Source organism: Monodelphis domestica, chromosome 2, assembly GCF_027887165.1.
Source record: "Monodelphis domestica isolate mMonDom1 chromosome 2, mMonDom1.pri, whole genome shotgun sequence".
Taxonomy (NCBI): domain Eukaryota; kingdom Metazoa; phylum Chordata; class Mammalia; order Didelphimorphia; family Didelphidae; genus Monodelphis; species Monodelphis domestica.
Window position 1 is genome coordinate 197,215,099 of NC_077228.1, and position 15,788 is coordinate 197,230,886.

General features: G+C 46.3%; 1 protein-coding gene across 1 annotated transcript in view; it reads right to left on the minus strand.

Moving 5' to 3' along the window:
• The window catches only part of ERBB2 (erb-b2 receptor tyrosine kinase 2), a 35,471-nt gene that overhangs the window by 17,928 nt on the left and 1,755 nt on the right, over positions 1-15,788 (minus strand). The window contains exons 2-6 of the mRNA XM_001370775.3: positions 10,023-10,174; positions 2,327-2,537; positions 1,081-1,215; positions 487-555; positions 206-321 (exon numbers count right to left, since the gene is read on the minus strand). Of these exons, the coding sequence (XP_001370812.2) occupies positions 206-321; positions 487-555; positions 1,081-1,215; positions 2,327-2,537; positions 10,023-10,174 (683 nt within the window). The remainder of the gene's footprint in view (positions 1-205; positions 322-486; positions 556-1,080; positions 1,216-2,326; positions 2,538-10,022; positions 10,175-15,788) is intronic.

Below are 15,788 nucleotides of genomic sequence, written 5' to 3' on the forward strand. Positions count from 1 at the left end.
CCAAGCAGAGTGCCCATGCCCCCTCGCAGCCTTGCCAGAGCTTTGCCCTGGGCCAGGCCAAGGAGTTGGGATGGAATTCTACAAGGTTCCTGGTTTCAGGGAGAAGTTGGCAGAAAGAGGAATAAGGCAGGCAGGCAAAAGGGTGAGCAGAACAGCAGGTAGAAGGGACAAGAGGGCATTAGTGTAATGCCAGGCAGGCACCTACCAGGCAATCAGAATACTTGGGGCCAGTGCAGCCAGCAGCACACTGCTCATGGCAGCAGTCTGTGGATAAAGGCCCCTTGCAGCGGGCACAGCCACTGGCACAGATTGTGCTGGTCACTGTTCATGAGAGAGGAAGGGCAGAAGATGAGGCCTTCCCTCTCCTTCCTTCTACCAAACAACCCATCTCTAGTCATCCACCCCCAAGGCTTCCTTGAGTTCCTATTCCAACCCACAGGTCCCAGGTTGCTCTCCCCCTCCTCCCTGGGCTCGGGGGGGACTTACAGCTCTGACAGTTGTCAGGTCCTTCCCCCCAGCAATAGCTGAATTTACATGATGAAGAACAAGGGCTGCCTGGGAAGAGATAGAGAGATCAGAGAGATGGAGAGTCAGGAAGAGAGATTGGAGAGAGAGAGAGACTTAGAAGTCAGACCAGGAAAGGGATAGAGAGGGAAACGGACATAGAGAAGGAGGCACAGGAGGGAGACGGAGAGATTGGCAGAAACCCAAGAAAAAGGAGACAAGGACGGATGCCAGTGGCTGGGCATAAGGAATAGAGGGGGCAGGAGATCAGAGACACACGTTTCCCATTGTCCAACCCTTCAAGCATAAGATCACACAAGCTATTCTTGCAAGGCAGTGTCGGAAAGAGGATAAGCTCTGATCTGGAACCCCAGAGACCTTGTCTCCATCATTTAACTTTGTGACTCTGGTCCAGGTTCTCCACGGACTTCCTACCTCACAAGGTAGAGGGGAATGTGAGAGGAACACTTTGCAAACCCCCCATAGCTTAACAAACAGAGACTAGTTGTTATTATGGGGCAGAAGAGCCAGGAAGAGGATGGAGAGAAGGAAGAGGAGGGGAGGGTCTGAGCTCACAAGTTCGGCTGCGGTTTGTATCAATGTCGGTGGTGCCCAAGTGGTTGTTCTTATGGAAGATGTCGGACCACAGCACCATGTCTTGGTGACACAGCTGGGGGTTCTTCTGGATCATGACCCCGCCTTTTAGAATCTCTAGGGGTTGGGGAAGAGGAGAATGATGAAATAAATGGCCCTACCTCCTTTCCTTCTAAAAAGAACCCTAAAATAAAAGTCAGGAGATCTGGGATTCTAGTCCAAGCTCTGACAACTAAGCTGCTGTATGACCTTAGGCAAGTCCTCTTTCTTCTTCAAGACTCAGTTTCTTCCTCTGTTAAAACTACACCGATGGGTCTCTTAATCCTCAGCAAATTTTCCTTGCCACTTTCTTCATGAATTCTCATATTCAATAAAGTATAAATGTGTGAAAATAACACAATTAAAAAAAACATTAAATGGGTCTCAAGGGCAGCTGGGTGACTCAGGGGTTATTAGACCTGGAGTCGGGAGGACCTGGATTCCAATCTGACCTCAGCTGTGTGACCCTGGGCAAGTCACTTAACCCTGATTGCCTTGCCCATACCACTTTCTGCCTTGGAACTAATACACATTGATTCTAAGAAAGGAAAGAAATTTTTATTTAATTAATTAATTTAGAATATTTTTCCATACTTACATGATTCATGTTAGGGAAAGAATTTTTAAAAACAACAACAACAAAAAAGCTAGATGGGTCTCTAAGGTCCCTTCATTTATTTAGTTTTTGTCTTGTGTATCCCTAGTTGTTTCCCCCTTTTGGAGCGTAAGCCCCTTAGGGCTCAGGCCTGCTTTTACCTTTCTGTCAGTACTTAGCACAGGGCCTGGCAAATCCTAATTAATGCTAAAGCTCAGACAGGCTAGGATTCTAGGGCCCTTTGCTACTCCTTGTCGATCTCTATAGAGATCAGCAAGTCACTGCAAGAGTCTTTATCTCCCCCAGGCTTACTTCTCCCTTCCCAGACAGGATCATAGATCTAGGGCTGGGAGGGAGCTCAGAGGTCCTCTAGGAAAGCACCCTTATTTTCCAGAGAAGGAAACTGAGTGGCAGAGAGACCGAGATGTCCAAAGCCGCACCGGTAGTGTCAAAAGTGGAATCTGAGCTCGGGCCATCCTGACTCTCCTCGGTCCCAGGCTGCCTCACTTGGTGGCCTTCTCCCGGTGTCCTCCCCATACCACTTCTGGCCCCTCCATCCCTCCGGGTGCCTCCTCTCCTTTCCATCTGTGGTACCTGTGAGGCTCCGAAATTGCAGCTCCCGGAGGCCGGGGGTGGCCTCTGGCCGGGGAGGGGGGTTAGGCAAGGGGATCCCGTTGTCCAGAACGACCAGGGCATATTTGTCCTCAAAGAGCTGCGTGCCTCTAATGATGCGGAGTCTCTGCAGGGGGAAAGTCTTCACCAGGCTCTGGGCAATCAGCACGTAGCCCTGCACTTCCTGGATGTCCTGGAGAAGGGGGTAGAAAAGTGGGGGAGTTACGACGGAAGATGGAAATGGCCAGGTGTCCCACAGGACTGGGAACTCCAAGGAATGCCTTCTCTGAGAAGCTTTCTCGGCCCTGTTGGCTCCATTCCCCCTCAGGGACCAATTCCAGCTTTCCTAGTGTGACTGTGATGAGGGGCCTAGATAGACGCTAGAGCTGTGATTTCATGGATATACAGAATTCCCAGATGAGGAAACTCCCTTCACCACTGCAAGTTGGCAACTTCTGTTAGAGTTGGCCTGGAGCACTATAAGGTTAAGTGACTTGCCCAGGGCCACACTGCCAGTATGGGTCAGAGGAGAGACTTGAGCTTAGGTCTTTCCAGTTGCCATGCCATCTTTCTTTTTCTTTAAACCTTTACCTTCTGTCTTAGAATCAATATTGAGTATCAACTCCAAGGCAGAAGAGAGGTAAGGGCTAGGAAATGGGGGTTATGTGACTTGCCCAGGGTCACACAGAGAGGAAATGTTTGAGGCCAGATTGGAACCCAGATCTTTAGACCTGGCTCTCTATTTCCAAGCCACCTAGCTGCCCCCATGCCAGCTTTCTAGTCATTAGGCAACAACTCCCTCTTGATAACGTCTTGAGGAATCATATCATTCAGATAAGGCACTGCTGGATTCTACCCACTTGGGCTTGATGCCTCATTTTTTATTACTATTGATATTCTCTGTTATTAAATTTAAAATAATACTATTTATTAATATTGACATCATTCTTTGTTATTTCTAAATTAAATTTAAAATAATACTATTTATTAATATTGACATCATTCTTTGTTATTTCTAAGTGTTATTATTAATAATATGTTTATTTGTAATTATTATTGCTATTAATTATTATTAATAAAAGTTCTTTTGTTTAGAACTCTGATGTAGAGAGCTCCCAGTGTGTAAATTCCTTGAAACATATGATGATCCATGGGTTAAAGTCTTAGAGAGAATTGCCATAGAAATTTCAAATCCTTTTATATTCAGCTAGTTTTTGTTTAATGTGCCACTGCTTTGTCTTCCTGTTACATATGCAATATTTTGATTTCCTTACAATATATGCTGTGCCATTTTGATTTTTTTTTTGGTTGGTTGAATAAACTCGCGACACTCAAAACATTTGAGGAGAGATTTGCTAAAATGTTACCAGTATTTGTTCCAGTTTCATCTCAACTATGATAAACCTGGACATTTTAGATATTTATCAAAGGTCTTTTATTGGGAAGAAAGTAAGTGTATGAAATAAATGTGTGACATTTATGAGTAATGTTTGCTCTAAACAAACTTTCGAAAACTCAGTTGACAAAATTTTGGATCAACTAAAAACAGCATGACTTTTATAATCTCTGAATGCCTTGGTTCTCAGTATTATCATTCTTTATTGAATTTATTTCTTATTAAAATATGTAGTTTTAAGACTTTTTTTCTGACAGTATTATGTCATTTTTTTAGAGTGGGTAGATGGGAGTGTCGCTTGTACGCTACCATACAGCTGACGTGTATTTTGTCTATTCTTTATTATCTTAGTAGTTTCATGCTATGTATGTACCATAACCAACCTATTGCCTATGAGAAACATGTAAGATAATGTATTTACAGCCACTGTTACAAGTTTATAATGTATTTTTCTATCTTGTTTTATATGTATGTTATATAACATTCAAAAAGAATTTTTTTCCTGATTGAGAAAAGGATACAAAATGCAAAACCCACGATTTTGATAACTGAAAATTGCCAATTGTTTTGCAGTACTTTATTATACTGAGAGTGTTGTCTTCCTTGGGCTTTTAGTTAGCTACTGAATGAATACATTAGACACATTCGGGTTTTAGTTGGGATTTTACATAGCTTGCATTTTAATTCTTTGGTTCTTTGCTGTTTCTATTAACCCATAGCCATAGCATTATTTTAATAAATGTTATAATACAAAAAAAAAAGAAATTTCAAATCACTTGAGTTTGGTTCCATAACTAGTGTGTGTCTCAGGCAGGACTTGAATGGAAGTTTTCCTGGAATCAAATCCAACTCTACCTACCATTCTATGCTGCCTCCCAAAATTATCAATAACAATAAGAATAGGGGGCAGCTGGGTAGCTCAGTGGATTGAGAGCCAGGCCTGGAGATGGGAGGTCCTGGGTTCAAATCTGGCCCCAGATACTTCCTAGCTGTGTGACTGGGTAAGTCACTTGGCCCCCATTGCCTAGCTCTTACCACTCTTCTGCCTCAGAACCAATAGTATTGGTTTCTAGTCAAAAGGTGAGAGTTAAAAAAAAAAGACTACCTAAACCACTTGAGGCTATATGGTATATTAGATAGGGCACTAGACTGAAAGTAAGGAAGACTTGGGTTCAAATCCCTCCTTAGGTAAGCTGTGTAACTCTAGGCAAGTCATTTAGTCTCCTAATACCTCAGTTTCCTCATCTGTAAAATAAGAATGTTGGACTCTGACCTCTAGCAGCATCTCTCAAGGTCTATATCTAGAATATAGCACCAGGCGTGAAGTCAGAAAGACTCATCTTCCTGAATTCAAATTTGATTTCAGATACTTCATAGTTGGGTGACCCTGGACAAATCACAACTCTGTTTGTCTCAGTTTCCTCATTTGTCAAATGAGCTGGAGAAGAAATTGGCAAACTATTCCAGAACTTCACCAAGAAAACCCCAAATGCAGTCACCAAGACTTGGACATGACTGAAACAACAGAACAAAACTTCTAACCCACATTTATGTAACATTTTCTCCTCTTCTCATTCTCCCTTTTTACTTGAACCTTCCAATATCCCTCAGGGGCAGAGCACAGGTCAGATAAGTCCATTTTATAGGTAGGGAAATCCTGGAGCAGAGTGGTTTAGTGATTTGTGGAAGCGGCATGTTAATAACACTGGTTGGTAGCAGAAACAGGATTAAAATCCAAATCTCTTGATTCTTAGACCACTCCAGACCAAAGTAAGAAAAAGAGCATATATTGGGAGATCGGACTCAGAAATGTGAGCAAAAAGGTGGCAAGGGGCCAGGGGGCAAAGCTCGGGGAGAAAGGGAGTCTCCAGAAAATCAGATGCATCATTTGAAGAAAAATGATTGATTCTGCGTCATTACGGTGGTTTGGTCATTTTCAGTCATGTCTGACTCTTTGTGACCCCATTTGACGTTTTCTTGATGTGGAAGAGGCATGAGGAAAGGGAGGATTTGCAGAACAAGCCAGGCATGCAGACCAAGGTGATTGATCTGTCTGTCAACCAAGGTGAAGATTCCAAACAGAATGTTCCCAGGAGAGGCAGTTGAAGCTGGCCAGGGGGAGGAATTGATTCTCTCTCTGGGGGTGACTGACCAAGAGAGAAACCTCTTCTCTGGGTTCCTGACCAAAAGAGACTGGCTTTTTCTGATCTAGGCAGAGAGAGAGAGACCTTTGTAGTTTTTTGACAGAGTCTGGACTTGAATTACTCAAGCAGAGATTATCTGACTAAAGAAAGAAGAAAAGAAGAAAAATACTTGTCCTCCATCTCTCTGGCTGTCTGTGTCACAGCTGTGGCTGGACTGACATTTCCCACACCCTCCTAATTCTCCTTGTAGATTAGGGACAAACCTCATCCCTCTCACCTCAATCCCCATTCTGTTTGTTACCAATAAACCCCTTTACTTGAGAAAAGGAGAGTAAAGAATATTTCTCTGAAATCTCATAGTTCCCCTGGGTTACTCAGAAGGTGGCTGACTAAGACCGGGGAAGGTGAAAGGGTGGCAAGAGGGCTTCCAGTGGAAGCCTGGGAGGTGAAGGGTGGGGGGTAGGAAATAGTTTGATTTATTAGCCATTAGTGATCTATAGGCAGCTCCTGAGCACCCCTCTAGCAGCATCTCTTTATCTCTCTTCTATCTCCATTATAACTTGGCAGCCTCAGGTGTCCCCTAGTAGCAGCTCTCTAGCAGCTAGAATATATTCCAGTTATTACAACCAGAAATAGTTCCACACAGATCATCCATTTTATTACATTGGCAAAGATCCTGGAGAGCTTTTCCATTTCCTTCTCAAATTAATTTGGCAGAGAAGGAAACTGAGACAAGCAGGGTTAAAGTGACTTGCCCAGGGTCACCCAGAATATATTCCAGTTATTACAACCAGAAATAGTTCCACACAGATCATCCATTTTATTACATTGGCAAAGATCCTGGAAAGCTTTTCCATTTCCTTCTCAAATTAATTTTGGCAGAGAAGGAAACTGAGACAAGCAGGGTTAAAGTGACTTGCCCAGGGTCACCCAGCCAGGAAGTATCTGAGGCATTTGGGATTTTCTTGGCAAAGATATTGGAATGGTCTGCCATGTCCTTTTCCAGCTCATTTTATAGTTGAGGAAACTGAGTCAAACAGGCTAGTCACTTGCCCGAGGGTCACACAACTAGTGCCTGAGACCAGATTGGAACTCAGGGAGATGAATCTTCCTGACTCCAGGCCCAGGGCTCTATCCACTGACCAGGCAATCTAGCTGCCAGATTGATTCTGGAGTGGTAAGAATTCCTTCCTTCATTCCTTTGTTCATTCCTTCATTAACAATAACAATAGTTGACCTTTATATAGCACTTTATAGTTAAGAAATACTTTAGATAAGTTATCTTATTTGACCCTCAAAATAACCAGGTGAGGTATGTAGGTATGCAAGTAATAGGATCCCATTTAATGGAAGAAAAAACTGAGACCTCCAGTGAAGAGACTTGTCCCACATTGGAATAGAGGTCTTCTGACTCTGAGTCTATTTCTTCATTCAATAATTATTTATGTTAGATATATTAGATATATATAATAGCAATTCTATATCAACCACAGCATGTTTCAGAGAAAAAAGACGGCCATATTTAGGGTCAGGGAATTTGGAGTTCAGATCCCAGAGCACTTAACAGGTTTCCCTGCCTGTAAAATGAGAGAATTGGAGGAAATCAGGACTCCTCCTCTGAGCAGAGCTGGAGGAGATAAAATTCAGGCTAGGAGTTTTTCCCCGGAGTCCCAGAACGATTTTCTTTTTAAGCCCTCACCTTCTGTCTTAGAATCAGTACTGTGTATTGGTTCCAAAGCAGAAGAGCTTTAAGGGCTGGGCAAGGGGGGTGAAGTGACTTGCCCAGGGTCACCCATCTAGGAAGTATCTGAAGCCAGATTTGAACCCATCTCTGTTGGCCCCTTCTCTATAAGGGAGGGAGACTGATTGTCAGCTGGTCACTTTGAAGCAAAAAGAGGGAGTATTTCCTCTTGGTGCCTTTCTTTGGGAGGAGGGTCTCAATTTGGGTTTGGTGGAGGGTTCTCAGCATTTCAGGAAGCTCTGCTGAACCTACCCTTCAAATCGATAATGATTTCCATACTTTAGACACTACCCTGATTTCTCAGACAGAATCAGCCTGGAAGCCTAGATAAGGTGAATGAGACTGTAACCTTTGGAGCAGAACCTTTTTTTTTAAAACCCTTCCCTTGTGTCTTAGAATCAAAACAAAGTAGGGGTTCCAAGGCCGTTAAGTGATAAGGGCTAGGCAATGGGGATCAAGTGACTTGCCCAGGGTCACGCAGCTAGGACGTGTCTGAGGCCACATTTGAACCCAGGACCTCCCCTCTCTAGATCCACTCTCTATCCACCGAACCACTCAGCTGTCCTAACAAGGTAAATGAGGCTGTAACCTTTGGAACAGAACCTTTAAGGAAGTTCAATGTAAATCAGAATTGTAATCATAACTTAAGAGTCTCCAAACTGGTTGGAGAAGCTTTGCCCTCCCAAGGCTGATACACTTGGCGGGGAGATCTATGTGTAAACAGAGAATGTTTCTTGAAATGGCCTGTTCTTCGAATGGAGCCTCCAGGACAGACTCAGAGGAGGATGGAGAAACTGACTAAAGAGTGTTCAGAAGAAGGAGTCAGGGGGGCAGCTGGGGGACTCGATGGACAGAGCCAGGCCTGGAGATGGGAGGTCCTGGGTTCAAACCTGGCCTCAGACACTTCCTTGGAACCTTGGAACCTTGGAGCCTTGGAACCAATGCTTAGTATTGATTCTAAGACGGAAGGTAAGGATTAAAAAAAAAAGTTGATTGACAAATCTGGTTTCAGACACTTCCTAGCTGGGTGACCCTGGACAAGTCCCTTAACCCCGCTCTGCTGCCTTGGGACACATACACAGGATTGAGTCTAAGACGGAAGGGGAGGGTTAAAAAAGAGAAGGAGAAGGAGTCGAGGCAAGAGGCTTGAGCAGAAGGAAGCTTTAGGGCTCACATCTGAAAAGGGGTTGGGATAATAACAACTAGTATTGATTTAGCACCTTTAAAGTTGGCCCAGTGCTTTATAGATATCTCCTTTGATCCTTACCAGGTGAGGCTGAGGCTACTAGTATCCCCATTTTGCAGATGGAGAAACTGAGGCTGGGAGAGGGGTTAAGAGACCTGCCTAAACTTTAAGTGTTCCAGGTCGTATTTAAACTCAGGTTTTCCTGACTCCACATGCTGCTCTCTCTATCCACCCCGGGGCCACGTGGCTGGTGGGGTAGAGACGGGTAGAGACGGGCACCTCGAGGGTCTAGTTGTTTTACACCGGCTACTGGTAGCTCATTTTGCCCCTGTAGGGGCAGCAAGGTGGCCCGGTGGAGAGTGACAAACCTGAGTTCAAATCTGGGCCCTGGCACTTCCCAGCTGTGTGACCCTGGGCAAGTCACTTAAACACTGTTTGCCTCATTTTCTTGGTGTATAAAAGAAGCTGCAAAAGGAAATGATGAACCACTCCTGTATCCTTGACGAGAAAACCCCACTGGGGTCGTCAAGAGTGGGACATGACTGACTGACTACACAATAGCAGCGGTGCCCAGAAAGCCCTGATCTGAGATGTGAATATCTTTAGTGTCTTCTGCTTCATGATGTTTCCCTCGCCTGCTTAAGGAATGGTCTTCTCTCTTTTTTTTTAACCCTTACTTTCTGTCTTAATATTGATTGTCAGACAAGAGCCGTCAGGGCTGGGCAATGGGGGTTAAGTGACTTGCCCAGGGTCACCCAGCTAGGAAGTGTCTGAGGCCAGATTGGAACCCAGGACTTTCCATCTCCAGGCTTGGCATACACATCCACTGTGCTACCCAGATGCCCCAGAAACTATTTACTCTTGGCCAACTACGCTCAAGTAGGAGGAATATTTCCGTCTGGCTATCCGTCTGTCAGGTGGGAAGACAGTGTGGTGGAAGCCTGGGGTCCACTGGGAGAAGCAGAGGACTGTAAGGGCAGGAAGAAGATGGGGGACCTCCGTGTCTGTGTCCTGGAGCAAATACATACATTGTGAGTGCACTAGAGAGGTAGGACATCAAATGTTGCTTGTGGTCGACTTGGGAGCATCAGGTGAGAGCAGGTAAGGGAACGCGGTGGGAATCTTAGAGGGGATCTGTGGGCCCAGATTGGGGGGAGGGGGAAGAGGTGGCATCTCAGCCGGGGCCAGGGGGGTCACCTGGATAATCTTACCTGAAGGAAGGAAAGGTTGGCCTCCGCAGGCAGGTAAGTGAGCTCCAGGTTGCCCTGTACAACCTGGCATCCTTGGTACAGGTGGCTCAGGGTTTCCAGGTGGTTCTCGATGCTGGCAGGATACTGAAGCTTCATGTCTGTGCCTGTACACACTGGCAGGAGGGAAAAAATAGACCAGGTTCAGGGCTGGCACTGCCCATTCGAAGCTCATCTGTCCAGAATTCTCCCAGCACCCTCAGGGACCCAGCAGTCCTGTTTCCCCAGCGAGGGAGCAGATACACAGGGAGAGCCTTTCCGCTCCTGGCCCTTTGAAGTTCTACTCAAAGAGACGACCACTAAACAAAACCATGAGCTAAAGGGGGAAGGATTTAGGGTGAATCATTTGCCAACTGAGTCCATGGAAAAGAGAGGGGATCCCCAGAGTAGGCATAGTTGCCCGGTGCCAGTCCCAGGAAGTTTGCCACAGACAAGGTGAGGTGGGTACTGGCCTTGTCCTCCTCGCCCCTTAGAGGGGGGCAGCCAGAGAAAACCTGCTTTATGGCAGAGGCTGTGCCCTGAGACTGGCATGATGCCAACGGGGTAAAAATCCCCAAAGGGGGAAGATGAATCATTAGCCCCCTACCTCACTCTCCCAAACAAATCCAGGGCATTTCCCCACCCCATTCCAAAACCACCCACATGCCAATCCCTGGCAAAGGATCTCCTCCCACCCCCGATGCCACCCAGAAAGCATCAGTGAGGGTCAGGCTGGGGTGGGCTGGGGGGCACAGGGCCCCTGGCCCCTGTGGGGGGGGAGGCAGCCTAGAAAGAAGGGGCTCCACCTCACCCCTTCTCTTCTGGGCCCCCAGAGCAGCCAGAATGGCAGCAGAATCCAGGCAAGGCAATGGTATGAGTAGGTGTCTCAGCCTTGCACCAACTGGCATCAACACCTCCACAGCAGGGTGAGAGCCTGGAAAAGCTGGCAAAGGCTCAGCCACAGGGACAGCTCATCCCCCTCTCCTTGCCACAGTGCCACCACAGTAGACGCCCCAACCAACCAGGTGTCTGCCGCAGCCCGAGACAAGAGCTGCCTACCAGGCGGCCAAATCAGGACGAGGAGCCCCCCTCCTCCCCCAGCCCTCCCCGAAAGAAAGACTATGGCGGCTGGGGTTGGGGCGGCCACATTATCAGCTGGTTCGGTGGCTGCCGGCAGGGAGAGGGTTAATATGCCCTGCTGAACCCGTTTTTCAGCTCAGGTGAGAAGATGAGTCACCTGATGCATCTCAGCCTGGGAGGGTGTGCCTAGAGGGAGGGCCACTCTAGAAGCTACCTGGGATTCCTGCATAACCCTTCTATTCCGTCTTCTCCCGGGCCTCCTCCTCTCTCAGCAGGTTGCATTCTCCATCTCAAAGGCTGAGGAAGAAGAATGCAATCCTGGCCCTACTTTTCTGCTCACCCCAGAGTCTGAGGGGTGCGGGGAGGCCAGATGTCTGGATGCGGAGTGGGCAGAAGGCCAGGCACCCATTCCTTCCTTGGGAGCCTCTACTGCCCTCATCCTCCATCTCTCTTAAATCTTGGGAAAGAGAGGAACTGAAGGCCTGGAAGCCAGACACAAGGAGCCGGCCAGCCCCTCTTCTTCCTCTATGGCCTCCCTCCTCCCCATCCCCCCACCTAGCTCCCAAGAGAAATTGGAGCCAGGGGGCAGACGGGGCCCAAAATAAAGGCCCTGCTGCTGGGACCAGCTCTCTGCAGCCACTTCAGCTGCTCAGCCCCAGCCCAGCTGTCTCCCTAGGCCCCAGCCAGGACCCAGGGAAGGGAGCCCCCTGACCCCCTCCAGCTCCCTTGTTCTGAGGTACACACCCAAAAGAGTATGGTGGGGCCACACACCCCCCACCCCGCAGGAGAAAGGCCCAGGGGCTCCTGTCCATTCTTAGTGCCTCTAATAAGCTTTCAGAATCTCTGTCTGCTTCAGGAAGAAAAGGGGCTGTGGGGGTAGAGGTACTCCAGGACTTTTGTTTGCCCATTTCGTGGCCCCTTCACCCTCCTAAGGGAGACTCTCAGATTAGAGTGTTTGCACATAGCCAGAGGAGAGGAGGAGAAAGAAAGCAGCCCAACTTTTCATTTCAGCAGTCACCCTCACACCAGATCAGGGGCCACAGATATGGGGTCAGGCCCCTTCCCCCCCTGGCCCAGGCTCCTCTCTTCCTCCATCCCCTCCAGATACAGAACTGTCCTCTCTACTAACACTTGCCCTTCATTCCAAAACTCTTTTCTGTCCTTGAGCCCCACACTCCATTGGTTCCTCCAACATTTCCTTTTGAAGCCAGGTCTTCCTAATTCCAGACCTGGTTCTCTATCCACTGAGCCACCCAGCTGCCCCTCTCTCCATGACTTTTGCCAGAATGAAGGATGGATCCTGATTGATTTTTGATTCACAAAATCATACCCGTATTTGTCAGATCAAAATAAAAGTCTGTATTCTGGGGGAAAAAAAGTCACAGCATCCATTCCCTTGGGGCAGCTCAGCTGGAGCCCTACATCTCTCCCAATGCAATTTCTAACACCTTCTCCTAGACCCACAGTCAGAGCCAGTTTCCCATATTCCTTAGTATTCTTTTCTTTAGTCCTCATCACACCCTGGTCCTTTGTGAAGAGACCTCAGAGGCCATCTAGTGCAACCCCTTTATTTTTTTATTTAATAACCCTTACTTTCTGTCTTAGTAACAACTCTAAGACAAAAAGGCAAGGGCTAGGCAATGAGGGTTAAGTGACTTGCCCAGGGTCACACAGTTAGGAAGTATCCGAGGTCATATTTGAACCCAATACCTCCTGTCTCTAGACATGACATTCAATCCACTGAGCCACCTAGCAGCCCTACCCCCTTTACTTTAGAAATTAAGAAATCAAGTCTCAGGGAAGTTAAATGACTTTCCCAAAATCACACAGGTGGTAATTGTTAGAGATGGATTTTGAACTCGGGTCCTGTGACTTAACAGTCAGTGTTCTTGCCATTGTACTGAGGTGTTTGCCTCCCTTTGTTTAGGTAGGTCCTAGCAATATGGCAGCTTTCTCCCAAGGTCTTCATTCTTGACCTTCTCTCTCTCAATTATATGGTCCTCCATGGTGATACTTGCCTCTTTTTGTTTGGGTATATCCTACCAATATGGCAGCCTTCTCACAATGTCCTCATTCCTGACCTTCCCTCTCTCACTCAAATGGTCCTTCATAATGACACTTGGCTCCTACCAGGGCTTACTCTTCCTAGAAGGAATCAAACCCTAGAAGCACCTTCCTGTTTCCTTCTACTTTGCCAACAGTTACTCCAACTCCAAATTCCAGGGCTCCCAGCACCTGCTTTCAGGAGGGAATTAGGGGTGAGTTTCCCATACTACCTCTGTAGGAGAAGAAATCTCCATGCTGCCCACACAGAGAGACCCTGTCCCCTGATGATGCCTGCTCTGTCCTCACTTGCTGCACCCTTCTCCCTGCTATTCCATCTCCTGTCTTCCGCCCCAGTTGTTTTACTCCCACCTACACCCCACAGACTTCCTGCCATCCTCAATAGCACCAACCATTCCCCCACCTCCCCAATTCCAACCAGTCTCCCTTGGCAGGGAACAGAATTTTGCTCATGGAACATGGATCCTCTCCTGTCCCTTTTCTCCCTTTGTCCAATCAACTGAAGACAGGAGAGGAAGCTCTTTAAGTGTGTTAGAGAAAAATGAGCAATAGAGAGATGCTAACATAAATTATCGTCATTGAAGGTAGGAAGTGGTGAAGAAATGGTAGTCCAGGAAAAGGATTAGCATTCAAAGCCTTTCCCTGAGAAGCTTTCCCAGGCTCACCTAGTGAGCAATCCTCCAGCGCTATGGAATGAGAATGGATGTATCATGAGTCCTCTATTTATATATGAGGAAACAGAGGATCCTGTGGGGTAGGGAACTTGTCCAGAGTCACATAACTAATAAACACCTTAAATGGTATTTGGTTTTTTTTGTTTGTCTTTTTATAATCCTTACCTTCCATCCTAAAATTGAGTCTAAGAATCAGTTCTAAGGCAGAAGAATGGTAAGGGCTAGGCAATGGGGGTTAAGTGACTTGGTCAGGGTCACACAACTAGGAAGTATCTAAGGCCAGATTTGAACTCAGGTTGTCTCAATTCCAGATCTAGATCTCGAGCTCTCTCTACTGAGCCACCCCGCTGTCCCCAAACATAGAAGGAAGGGTTCTTTACCATGGACCATAGATTTCAGGGGTGTCCATGAACTTGGATGGAGAAGAAAAAATACATCATTACTTTCATTACCCTTTAACTGAAATGTAGCACAACATTAAATGATTTTAAAACATTCTCTGAGAAGCAGTGTCTATGGGCAAGTCATTTAACCTCAACTGCCTGGCCCTTAACAGTCTTCTGCCTAAGAATCAATACTTTGTATCCATTCTGAGACAGAAGAATGTTATGAGCTTTTTTTTTTAAGTCACTATTCTGAGAAGGGGCCCATAGGTTTCAGAATTTTGTCAAATGGTTCCATGATACAAAACAGGTGAAGAACCCCTAGAACCAGGGGAAAATAATGCCTTCCTGATTTGGGGGTGCTCGTGGAAGACTAGAGAACTGGGTGGTCAGAATTCTTTTTTCTGGGAAAAGAGAACTAGCACTTTTAAGGATGCTGCCATTTGGGAGAGAGTGAATTTGGGAATGTGACTGACTCTCAGTCTCACCTGTTAGTCATAGCAAAAACAATCAATAATAAAATTAAAGTAGTTTATTAAAATTAAAAAAGAAATGTATTTTATTTTGGTCTTTGAAATGCAGTGGATTTACCTTCCCCATTATACTTTACTTAATGCCAAAGTGAGTTTACTTCCTTTGAGCGCAACCACTAACCTGGGGGGGAGGGAGTGGTGGATGAAAGGGGAGTCATCCTGTAATATTAATAATAATAATAATAAAATATGGGGCAGCTAAGTAGCACAGTGGATAGAAAACTGGATCCAGAGCTGGGAGGTCCTGGGTTCAAATTCGGATTCAGACACTTCCTAGCTATGTGATCCTGGGTAAGTCACAATTCCATTTGCTTACTTTTTGCCCTTTTGTCTTAGTTATTAAGACAGAAAGTAAGGGTTTAAAAACAATCCACAAATTAAGAGTTTATATGGCTTTCCATGTTAATAATTCTTCAGTCTATGAAATAGGATCTTGGTAACAGTTTGACCCTCTCTGCCTTTTATTTATTCCCCTTGCCCTGACTCTGAAGTCTCTTCTCTGAATGCCCCTTCCCCCAGCCTCACAGGTTGTTCTTTTGGATAGAATTCCCTATGACATATCCCCACAGTGTGCCACCCCACGGAGATGGAATAGGATTCAGCTTGTATGATAGAGGCCCTTTAACAATCTCCCCATTCTCCTTCCTCGATACACCTCCCCTTCCCTCACCCCAACCTGAACACATCCATCTTCTCTCTCCTTTGAACAGTCCCATCAAGGATTTTTAGGAATGTGAGTATAAGAACAGTAGGAAGGAAAATTAGTGGGGAAACTGAGGCACAAACTTCTTCCTTCCTGAAAGGTGAAGACATGGAGTCAGGGAGGGGAATTATAGTCCCACAAAACCAGCCTCACAGAAGCTCCCATTAGGCATCCCTTTCCCATCACCCAGTTTTCTTAGCAGCTGAACAACAACATAGTTTCAGAATTCCAAAGTACACACTACAGCTCTGCCTTGGCCAGGGTATAAGGGCCTGAAGAGGCTCTGGACTGAGAATCCAGCAGTAGTGAAGCTC